We start from the raw sequence: 12,669 nt of genomic DNA, 5'->3' as shown, positions 1-12,669 counted from the left end.
ATTACATCCTCTGCTTGATCAGCATGATCTACTGTAGCAGTGAAGTCAATTGGATGACATAGCTTCTCTGACCCATTGAGCTACGGTATGTTGTTGTCTATACTATGTTCTAATGTACTACTATGTTCTCTCTATGGTAGCTTGCATCTGACTGCAATTGTAGGATAGTGATGCATTGACGAGGCACATGGCCATGATAACAACTTTCACACTTTCACTTTAACTCCTTAGATCAGGACCGTCTGTTGTTTTTTCGGTCATCCTATAGCGAGAGCATCTCATGCAGCCGGTGTTCCTAGTTCTCCACTGGGTTCTGGATGACCCCTGCTAAAGTTCTAGTTCAATTTCACAAGTTCAGAACCTGTCGAGGGAAGGACAGGTCGTGAGAGAGGGAGAAGAAAAGGGGTTCTTTCTCAGTGCTCTGCAAGAGGGGTGCATGGGAGACGGACCACGGTTAATCTGTATTATTTATTTTAAAACCCAGCGAAGTCAAAGCTAAACTCGGAGTCGCAGTCGCAGTCGCAGTCCAGAGACTGGCTCCTGCATCGTTGTGCGAGCGACGACAGAGCAGTACGGACCTTCTTCCTGCTTCTTCTCCAGGCGTTTCTTTCTGGGCTTGACATTCTCCCAGGCTGGATGTGATGTGTGCTGCTCAGTATTTCCAAATGGTGATTAATCCACTGAGAGGCTGTGAGGGAGCTAAAGCTGGATCTGCAGCAGATTTTTCTCCAGATACTGCAGCGGCTCTCCTTATTACTTCATAGAGCTCTTTCTCTCTTTATCTCTTAATCTCTGACTCTCTCTGACTGTCTCTCTCTCTCTCTTCCTCACTGACTCTCTGACTCTGACTCTCTCTGACTGTCTCTCTCTCTCTGTCTTGCTGCCCTCTTCTCTCTCTCAAGTGTTTTGTGTTTTGTACACTGGTCAACCTTTGGAAATGTTCTACCACTGGATTTTAAGTGTGGATGTAGTGTACAACTAGTGTGTGTTTCTGCATGTGTGTGTGTGTGTGTATGTATGTTGTCCAAGACACCAAGATAGAGTCTTACAGCTGGTGTGTGTGTGTTGACCAGGACACCAAGATAGCGTCTCTGGAGCGCAACATCAGGGACCTGGAGGATGAGATCCAGATACTGAAGGCTAACGGCTTGCTGAACACCGAGGACAGAGAGGAGGAGATCAAACAGATGGAGGTCTACAAGAACCACTCCAAGTTTATGAAGGCCAAGGTACACACACATATAGAGGAAAAAACACAAACTCACACATGCACACATACACACACATGCACACGCACGCACACACACACACACAAACACACACACGCACATTTACTGTGTGTATGATGTGCCAAACACAATCACTCACAATCTTGGTTTTGCTGTGCAGGTTCAAAGTGAACAGAACAGAGCTGACTGTAAATAAACTAGCTTTAGTATTAAATTAACTGATTTCATCAGGGAAGTGCTTCGCTGGCAGCTATCTGACTGGGAGATGCTTACTTGTTGATTTGTTACTGACTGTACATTTAGCAGAGAGACAGCAGAGAGAGCAGAGGAAGACAATAAAGAACATCATTCTTTTGTTATTAAAATCTCTCTTTTCTGATCTGAAGCCTTGTCAATATGGTTGTATCCATCTAGCATGACTGATAGTAGAGTATTACCATTGGAACCAACTGCACCAAACTGCACCAAACTGCTTACGTTTAATTTTCTCATTAACTCATTAACTTCTTATCACTTGTTATTCAGTTGGTCCAGCTTTGATTTGCTCAGTCATTTTATACAGTCTGTCGTCAGTTGTCGTCAGTTGTCTCACAGTTTCTAAGCCTCCCTGTCTGTATGTCTGTCACATTGTCTGTCCGTCCATCCCTCCATCCCGCCAGCCTGCCTGTCTGTATGTCTGTCACATTGTCTGTCTGTCCGTCCATCCCTCCGTCCGCCAGCCTGCCTGTCTGTATGTCTGTCACATTGTCTGTCTGTCCATCCCTCCGTCCGTCAGCCTGCCTGTCAAACAGATGTGTTTGTCTTTCGAGCCCTCTATCTGTGGCATGTCATCTCGCCTCTAGCCTATCTGTAGAATTGTGTCTGTGTGTTTACATCCAACTCCACATGCATATTACCCGTTTGTGGCTGAAACCAGCGGGGGGGTTTGTTGATACCACCGATTTCATGGTATCCAATTGTCGCTACAAGACTCCCTTACGGAGTTGTAGCGATGAAGGTCGAAAGCCATGCGTCCTCCGAAACACAGCCCAACCAAGCCGCACTGCTTCTTAACACAGTGCGCATCCAACCCGGAAGCCAGCCGCACCAATGTGTCTGGCTTCCGGGTTGGATGCGACCTGGTTAGCGATCTGGTTAGCGTGCACTGTGCCCGGCCCGCCACAGGAGTCGCTAGTGCGCAATGAGACAAGGATATTCCTACCAAACCCTCCCTAACCCGGACGACGCTAGGCCAGTTGTGCTTCGCCCCACGGACCTCACACCTCTCTGGTGCCATAATGGTGGCCCTAGACCACTGCGCCACCCGGGAGGCCCCTTGTTGTTGTTTTTTTAACCCATTATTCATCAATCATAGATAGGGCTGATGTATACCTCATGAATAATGCAGGAGAGTCAATCCAAAATGCATCTTTAGTGAGAGGGGATCCTGGCTGAAAGGAACACAGTGGATAAACTGTCAGCCCATTTCAGTGAGAGGCTGTTCTGTCCAATGTCCACTGCACAAAACACACTCAGTACAGTCATACACAGACACCTAATACAAACACACACACACACATACAGGCACACACCTGCCATAATCATACTAGTTAGCTGTCAACTTCATACAATAGCTAGTTGTGATACTCCCTGTTCTGTGTGTATATGTGTGTCTCTCCTCCACAGATTGACCAGCTGAAGCAGGAGCTGTCCAAGAAGGAGTCTGAGCTGCTGGCCCTGCAGACCAAGCTGGAGACCCTGAACAACCAGAACTCAGACTGCAAACAGCATATAGAGGTTCTCAAAGAGTCCCTCACTGCTAAGGAGCAGCGCGCTGCCATACTGCAGACAGAGGTAGCTACACCGTACACAGACACCGTACACACACACACCGTACACACACTACACACACACACATACACACACACACACACACACACACGCACACACACACACACACACACACACACACACACACACACACACACACACACACACACACACACACACACACACACACACACACACACACACACACACACACATATGCAGACAAGCACACACACGCACCGGCACGCGCGTGCACACACACACAAAAACACACACATGCCTATGTACACCCTTGGATGATGTAAAATATTTACGTTTAAATGATGTGTGCAGAATCTCGTTGGGGTCATTAATAAAATGTTTTTTTCCCCTGCATGTATTTTGGTCCTTGTCCTGTTTTGGTCCACATCTAAGGGCACATTATATCACTCTATCCTGGTCCTCTGCATCACACACTTACATACAGTTGAAGTCGGACGTCTACATACACCTTAGCCAAATACATTTTAACTCAGTTTTTCACAATTCCTGACATTTAATCCTAGTAAAAAATCCCTGTCTCAGGTCAGTTAGGATCACCACGTTATTTTAAGAATGTTAAATAGTAGAGAGAATGATTTATTTCAGCTTTCATTTCTTTCATCACATTCCCAGTGGGTCAGAAGTTTACATACACTCAATTCGTATTTGGTAGCATTGCCTTTTAATTGTTTAACTTGGGTCAAACATTTAGGGTCGCCTTCCACAAGCTTCCCACAATAAGTTGGGTGAATATTGTCCCATTCCTCCTGACAGAGTTGGTGTAACTGAGTCAGGTTTGTAGGCCTCCTTTCTCGCACACGCCTTTTCAGTTCTGCCCACACATTTTCTATGCGATTGAGGTCAGGGCTTTGTGATGGCCACTCCAATACCTTGACTTTGTTGTCCTTAAACCATTTTGCCACAACTTTGGAAGTATGCTTGGGGTCATTGTCCATTTGGAAGACCCATTTGCGACCAAGCTTTAACATCCTAACTGATGTCTTGAGATGTTGCTTAAATATGTCCACATAATTGTTAATTCCTCATGATGCAATCTATTTTGTGACCTGCACCAGTCCCTCCTGCAGCAAAGCTCCCCCACAACATGATGCTGCCACCCTCGTTCTTCACGGTTGGAATGGTGTTCTTCGGCTTGCAAGCATCCCCCTTTTTCCTTCAAACATAATGATGGTGGTTATGGCCAAACAGTTCTATTTTTGTTTCATCAGACCAGGAAACATTTCTCCAAAAAGTATGATCTTTGTCCCCATGTGCAGTTGCAAACCGTAGTCTGGCTTTTTTATGGCGGTTTTGGAGCAGTGGCTTCTTCCTTGCTCAGAGGCCTTTCAGGTTATGTCGATATAGGAGTCGTTTTACTGTGGATATAGATACTTTTGTACCTGGTTCCTCCAGCATCTTCACAAGGTCCTTTGCTGTTGTTCTGGGATTGATTTGCACTTTTCGTACCAAAGTACGTTCATCTCTAGGAGACAGAACGCGTCTACTTCCTGAGCGGTGTGACTGTATGGTCCCATGGTGTTTATACTTTCGTACTATTGTTTGTACAGATGAACGTGGTACCGTTGGGCCTTTTGAAATTGCTCCCAAGGATGAACCAGACTTGTGGAGGTCTACATTTTTCTTTCTGAGGTCTTGGCTGATTTCTTTTGATTTTCCCATGATGTCAAGCAAAGAGGCACTAAATTTGAAGGTAGGCTTGGAAATACATCCACAGGTACACCTCCAGATGACTCAGATGATGTCAATTAGCCTATCAGGAGCTTCTAACGCCATGATATAATTTTGGGGAATTTTCCAAGCTGTTTAATGGCACAGTCAACTTAGTGTATGTAAACGTCTGACCCACTGGAATTGTGATACAGTGAAATAATCTGTTTGTAAATGTCACGACTTCTGCCGAAGTCGGTTCCTCTCCTTGTTCGGGCGGTGTTCGGCGGTCAACTTCACCGGTCTTCTAGCCATCGCCGATCCATTTTCATGTTCCATTTGTTTTGTCTTGTTTTCACACTCACCTGGATTCAATTCCCTAATTACATGTTGTGTATATTTCCCTCTGTTTCCCATGTCCTTGTCGGGAATTGTTTATTGTAAGTTCTTGTGCTATGTGTTACTGGTGCGCTAGGAACATGAAAAATGGATTGGCGATGGTGTCACGTCCTGACCATGGAAAACCTGTATTTTCTATGGTAGAGTAGGTCAGGTGCGTCCTTTCCTGCTCCTCGCACTCTCCCTCAAGTGCGTCTTCCCAGTCAGGTACATCCTGTGCCTGCTCCTCGCACTCTCCCTCAAGTGCGCTTTCCCAGTCAGTTGCGTCCTGTTCCTGCTCCTCGGACTCTCCCTCAAGTGCGTCTTCCCAGTCAGATACGTCCTGTGCATGTTCCTCGCACTCTCCCTTAAGTGCGTGTCCCCAGTCCAGTACGTCATGTGCCTCCTCCCTGCACTTGCCCTGAAGTGCGTGTCACTAGTCCGGTGCCACCTGTACCGGCCCCACGAATCAGGCCTCCAGTGCGCCTCCCCAGTCCAGTACGTCCTGTGCCTGCTCCTCTCGCTCGCTGTGAGGTGCGTGTCACCAGCCCGGTACCACCAGTGCCGGCCCCACTCATCAGGCTTCCGGCGACAGTTCCCAGTCCAGAGCTTCCGGCGACGTTTCACAGTCAGGAACCTCCAACAATGGTCCACAGTCCGGAACCTCCAACGACGGTCCACAGTCCGGAACCTCCTGAGACGGTCAATGGTCCGGAACCTCTTGCGACGGTGAACGGTCCAGAACTTCAAGGTCCATGGCTGGATCCGCAGGATGAGCAGGTACTTCGTCCCGCACCAGAGCCGCCCCCGATGCTGGCAGATGAGCGGGTTCTTCGACCAGCACCAGAGCCGCTACCGCCACTAGATACCCACCATTTTTATTTCAGGTTTAGCGGTCGGAGTACGCACCTTTGGGGGGGGGGGGTGTACTGTCACGTAGACAGTGGTAGAGTAGGTCAGGGCGTGACTAGGGTTTTTGTTCTAGTTGGTTATAGTTGTCTCTAATTGGGGATCATACTTAAGTAGCATTTTTTCCCACCTGGGGGTTATGGGATGTTGTTTATTTTTAGTTGCCTGCTAGCACTGCATTGTCGTCACGGTTCGTTTATTCTTTATTGTTTTGTATTTGCTTAAGTTTCACTTTATTCATTAAAAGTATGTGGAACTCTACGTACGCTGCGCCTTGGTCCATCTATACAAACGAACGTGACAGATGGCTAGAAGACCGGTGATGTCGACCGCTGAACACCGCCCGAGGAGAGGATCCGACTTCGGCAGAAGTCGTGACAGTAAAGAATTGTTTGAAAAATGACTTGTATCATGCACAAAGTAGATAGTCCTAACCGACTTGCCAAAACTATAGTCTGTTAACAAGAAATTTGTTGAGTGGTTGAAAAACAAGTTTTAATGACTCCAACCTAACTGATTGTAAGCTTCTGACTTCAACTGTATCACCTCCCCTCTTGCCTGATACACTTTAGTGGGGAATGAACATTGTATTGTAAATGCCAAGTATTTCAGAGAGGACTCTCCTTCGTCAATTAGACAATAATAATACCGTTGAACTTTGAGCTTTGCCCTTCAATGTTAAATGCCCTTCAGCCGGGTTACTATGAAAGCACTTTGTGACAACTTGACTTAAACACTTTTGCTCTTTGGGGAGCATTCACAAACTTCCTCCAGTGGACTGGGTGTTGGGGTGGTTTTCACCTTGTGACCACTGCTAATGTCAAAAGGGCTTTATGAAATCCATTTGATTGAATTTGACTTCTGAACTGTGAAATGTTACCTTTGACCTGTGACCACTCCCCTCCCAGGTGGACGCCCTGCGCCTGCGCCTGGAGGAGAAGGAGTCCTTCCTGAACAAGAAGACCAAGCAGCTGCAGGACCTGACGGAAGAAAAGGGTACACTGGCCGGAGAGATTCGAGACATGAAGGACATGCTGGAGGTCAAGGAGAGGAAGATCAACGTCCTGCAGAAGAAGGTTAGGGGCAGGGGGCAGCAGTCAGGGATTTAGGGTCATGGTTAAGGATCAGGGATTGGTTAAGGTAGACTGCGATTGTTCACTAGTTTGTTTAAATGGACGGCATCAGTGAACAACATTGTTTTCTCCAACCATTGCTTACAGTACTGGAAGTGGGGGAGCCTAGTTCTGCTTTTAGGCATAACATGCTTTTCAGTAGAAATACGTGTAATGGATAGCGACTTGGAGGGCCTCAGCTACTCGCCTTAGATCAAATCTGAGGGAAACATTTGATACATTTGACTCAGACAGGTTTACAAGAAAGATTTCCCCCGAAATGAGAAAAATCTTGAGAATCAGACATAGGTTTGCTCTGGACACCATTTGTGAATTGATCTCCCCCCATCTAGCTTCAGAGTTTGTTCTGTTAGGTGACCTAAACTGGGATATGCTTAACACCCCGACAGTCCTACAATCTAAGCTAAATGCCCTCAATCTCACACCAATATTCAAGGAGCCCACCAGGTACAACCCTAAATCCGTAATCATGGGCACCCTCATAGACATTATCCTGACCAACATGCCCTCCAAATACACCTCTTCTGTTTTCAATCAGGATCTCAACGATCACTGCCTCATTGCCTGTGTCCTCTATGGGTCTGCGGTCAAACGACCACCCCTCATCACTGTCAAACGCTCCTTTAAACACTTCTGCGAGCAGGGCTTTCTAATCGACCTGGCCCGGGTATCCTGGAAGGATATTGACCTCATCCCGTCAGTCGAGGATGCCTGGTCATTCTTTAAAAGTAATTACCTCACCATCTTAGATAAGCATGCCCTGTTAAAAAAAAAATGCAGAACTAAGAACAGAGCCCTTGGTTCACTCCAGACCTGACTGCCCTTGACCAACACAAAAACATCCTGTGGCGGACTGCCATAGCATCAAATATTCCCCACGATATGCAACTGTTCAGGGAAGTCGGAAACCAATACACCCAGTCAGTCAGGAAAGCAAAGGCTATATTTTTCAAGCAGAAATTCACATCCTATAGCTCTAACTCCAAAAAGTTTTGGGACACTGTAAAGTCCATGGAGAACAAGAGCACCTCCTCTGAGCTGCCCACTGCACTGAGGCTAGGTAACACGGTCACCACTGATAAATCCATGATAATAGTACATTTCAATAAGTATTTCCTAACGGCTGGCCATGCCTTCCTCCTGGCTACTCCAACCTGGACCCGTACAGATCAGCTGGGCTAGACAATTTGGACCCTCTCTTTCTAAAACTATCCGCCGCGATTGTTGCAACCCCTATTACCAGCCTGTTCAACCTCTCTTTCGTATCGTCCAAGATCCCTAAAGATTGGAAAGCTGCCGCGGTCATCCCCCTCTTCAAAGGGGGTGACACCATAGACCCCAACTGTTACAGACCTACAGTTGGGCAAAAAAGTATTTAGTCAGCCACCAATTGTAAAAGTTCTCCCACTTAAAAAGATGAGAGAGGCCTGTAATTTTCATCATAGGTACACTTCAACCATGACAGAAAAATAGGATTTTTAATTAATTTATTTGCAAATTATGGTGGAAAATAAGTATTTGGTCAATAACAAAAGTTTCTCTCAATACTTTGTTATATACCCTTTGTTGGCAATGACAGAGGTCAAACATTTTCTGTAAGTCTTCACAAGGTTTTCACACACTGTTGCTGGTACTTTGGCCCATTTTGGCCCAACTACAGAGTTGTAGTTGGTGTCAAATTGGTGGGCATGTTGTCCGGACATCTGGCAGTCTCTATGGGGGTACCACAGGGTTAAATTCTCGGGCCGACTCTTTTCTCTGTATATATCAACGATGTCGCTCTTGCTGCGGGCGATTCCCCGATCCAACTCTACGCAGATGACACCATTCTGTATACTTCTGACCCTTCCTTGGACACTGTGCTAACTAACCTCCAAACGAGCTTCAATGCCATACAACACTCCTTCCGTGGCCTCCAACTGCTCTTAAACGCTAGTAAAACCAAATGCATGCTTTTCAACCGTTCGTTGCTCACACCCGCCCGCCCGACATGATCACCACCCTGGACAGTTCCGACCTAGAATATGTGGGCAACTATAAATACCTAGGTGTCTGGCTAGACTATAAACTCTCCTTCCAGACTCATATTAAACATCTCCAATCCAAAATCAAATCTAGAATCGGCTTTCTATTTCGCAACAAAGCTTCCTCCACTCACGCCGCCAAACGTACCCTAGTCAACCTGACTAACCTACCGATCCTCGACTTCGGCGATGTCATCTACAAAATAGCTTCCAAGACTCTACTCAGCAAGCTGGATACAGTCTATCACAGTGCCATCTGTTTTGTTACCAAATCACCTTATACCACCCACCACTGCGACCTCTATGCTCTAGTCGGCAGGCCCTTGCTACATATTCGTCGCCAGACCCACTGGCTCCAGGTCATCCATAAGTCTATGCTAGGTAAAGCTCTGCCTTATCTCAGTTCACTGGTCACGATAACAACACCCACCCGTAGCACACGTTCCAGCAGGTATATCTCACTGATCATCCCCAAAGCCAACACCTAATTTGGCTGCCTTTCCTTCCAGTTCTCTGCTGCCAATGACTGGAACGAATTGCAAAAATCGCTGAAGTTGGAGACTTTTATTTCCCTCACCAACTTTAAACATCAACTTTCTGAGCAGCTAACCAATTGCTGCAGCTGTACATAGTCCATCTGTAAATGGCCCACCCAATCTACCTACCTCATCCCCATACTGTTTTTGTTTTATTTACTTTTCTGCTCTTTTGCACACCAGTATCTCTACTTGCACATCATCATCCACTCATTTATCACTCGAGTGTTAATCTGTGTGTTAATCTAAATTGTAATTTTTCGCTCCTATGGCCTATTTATTGCCTTCCGCCTCATGCCTTTTGCACACACTGTATATAGACTTTATTTTTTTCTACTGTGTCATTGACTTGTTTATTGTGTTATTGGCTTGTTTATTGTTTACTCCATGTGTAACTCTGTGTTGTTGTCTGTGTCATACTGCTTTGCTTTATCGTGGTCAGGTCGCATTTGAAAATAAGAACTTGTTCTCAACTAGCCTACCTGGTTAAATAAAGATGCAATTTAAAAAAAAAACAAGAAAGCTCTCCCCCGAAATGAGAAAAATCTTGAGAATTGTTACATAGAACCTATTTGAGAGCTTGCTTTATATCAGTGCAGGTTGTTTGGTTGGATCCCTGTCTCCCTGAGACCTGGGTTGCCTCCCCTATTGGCCCTCGTCGAAAGAAATGCACTGAATAGGGAATAGGGTGCTATTTGGGACACATGCTTGGGCTAGTTGGTCTCTGAGGATACAAATGGATTGTTGTAGCTCTGTCCATCAAGTGTCTCTGTGCTGTTCTCAGGTTAAAAGTGTGTCTACACACACACAGAAAAGGAGGATACGAGGGAGTTTCTGCCACACTGCCTCTAGTGTGTTCTAAAAATATACACTGAGGGTTATTCTCTCACCCTGACCTTCGCTCTTTCTCCCTCTCTCTCACGTTCTTCCTCTCTCTTTTTCTGCTGTGGCTATACTCTCTGTCAGTACAATGTGTCTCAGTATTTTCGATTGGTTTCTTTCTCAGATATCCCTCTTTCTCTTTTTTTTCTCTCTGGCTAGACTATCTTGTTTTATTTCTTACTATCTTTGAAAAACATCTCACTGTGAAAATGGAGATACCCTATATAGCCATTTAGATCTAAACTCTGTCTCTCTCTCTTTCCTCTCCCTCAATTACCAGCAAATCTAAAAGAGCTTTAAATTCAGACATCCCAAAGTATTTGGTGTCTTTGGCTAAAATAATAAAGACTTCCTCTCACAGGCTTAAAACGTCCATATTATTATTATATCACAATAATTTTTCCCAAATGGCACTGTATTCCCTATATAGTACACTACTTTTGACTTTGCACTATATATCAAATACAGTACCTTTTGGGACACAACCACAGTCCCATCTAGTCTTTTAGCCTGCGAACATCACTCACACTAACTAACTTTTAATGCAGTTTCTCTATCTACAGTTATTTTGACCTCATGCTAATTTTCTCTCTATCCCCCCCACCCAGATTGAAAATCTGCAGGAGCAGCTGTGTGATAAGGACAAGCAGCTGGGGAACCTGAAGGACAGGGTGAAGTCTCTGCAGACTGACTCCAGTAACACTGACACTGCCCTGGCCACCCTGGAGGAGGCACTCTCTGAGAAGGTACAGAACTTTGAAATATAGGGTCCAGAGTTTTACAGTAGGAGAACCAGAGCTCACAATTTCAGATCACATGACCTGGATATGCATTACTGAGTTAAGATGGAAATGTGAGCAACACACAATAGATCAATAACTTGCTTTCAGTGTTGTTTTGTGGCTCGTCTTTCCTCTGAAGAGAGACTGTATGTTTTCAAAAGTATTAAGGATTTTGATATAGATCGCTTTGTTATGGAAAACATTATGTGTTGATGGTAGACATAATGTGTTGATGGTAGACATAATGTGTTGATGGTAGACATAATGTGGTGTGCTAGACATAATGTGTTGATGGTGGACATAATGTGTTGTGCTAGACATAATGTGTTGATGGTAGACATAATGTGTTGATGGTAGACATAATGTGTTGATGGTAGACATAATGTGTTGATGGTAGACATAATGTGTTGTGCTAGACATAATGTGTTGATGGTAGACATAATGTGTTGATGGTGGACATAATGTGTTGTGCTAGACATAATGTGTTGATGGTAGACATAATGTGTTGTGCTAGACATAATGTGTTGATGGTAGACATAATGTGTTGATGGTAGACATAATGTGTTGATGGTGGACATAATGTGTTGATGGTGGACATAATGTGTTGATGGTGGACATAATGTGTTGATGGTGGACATAATGTGTTGATGGTAGACATAATGTGTTGATGGTAGACATAATGTGTTGATGGTAGACATAATGTGTTGATGGTAGACATAATGTGTTGATGGTAGACATAATGTGTTGATGGTAGACATAATGTGTTGATGGTAGACATAATGTGTTGATGGTAGACATAATGTGGTGTGTAGACATAATGTGTTGATGGTAGACATAATGTGTTGATGGTAGACATAATGTGTTGATGGTAGACATAATGTGTTGATGGTAGACATAATGTGTTGATGGTAGACATAATGTGTTGATGGTAGACATAATGTGTGTGCTAGACATAATGTGTTGATGGTAGACATAATGTGTTGATGGTAGACATAATGTGTTGATGGTAGACATAATGACATAATGTGTTGATGGTAGACATAATGTGTTGATGGTAGACATAATGTGGTGTGCTAGACATAATGTGTTGATGGTAGACATAATGTGTTGATGGTAGACATAATGTGTTGATGGTAGACATAATGTGTTGATGGTAGACATAATGTGTTGATGGTAGACATAATGTGGTGTGCTAGACATAATGTGTTGATGGTAGACATAATGTGTTGATGGTAGACATAATGTGTTGATGACATAATGTGTTGATGGTAGACATAATGTGTTGATGGTAGACATAA

General features: G+C 44.7%; 1 protein-coding gene across 4 annotated transcripts in view; it reads left to right on the top strand.

Annotated features, from left to right (window-relative positions):
• erc2 (ELKS/RAB6-interacting/CAST family member 2) overlaps positions 1-12,669 on the top strand; it is a 119,490-nt gene that overhangs the window by 63,057 nt on the left and 43,764 nt on the right. For all 4 annotated transcript variants that reach the window (XM_052473828.1, XM_052473827.1, XM_052473826.1 and 1 more), the window contains exons 6-9: positions 1,074-1,229; positions 2,895-3,062; positions 6,923-7,090; positions 11,198-11,335. In XM_052473828.1, coding sequence (XP_052329788.1) covers positions 1,074-1,229; positions 2,895-3,062; positions 6,923-7,090; positions 11,198-11,335 — 630 coding nt within the window. The remainder of the gene's footprint in view (positions 1-1,073; positions 1,230-2,894; positions 3,063-6,922; positions 7,091-11,197; positions 11,336-12,669) is intronic.

This window comes from Oncorhynchus keta, chromosome 21 (assembly GCF_023373465.1).
Source record: "Oncorhynchus keta strain PuntledgeMale-10-30-2019 chromosome 21, Oket_V2, whole genome shotgun sequence".
NCBI classification, from domain to species: Eukaryota; Metazoa; Chordata; class Actinopteri; order Salmoniformes; family Salmonidae; genus Oncorhynchus; species Oncorhynchus keta.
Note: the sequence above shows the minus strand (reverse complement) of the source record. Positions and strands in the feature narration are given on the sequence as shown.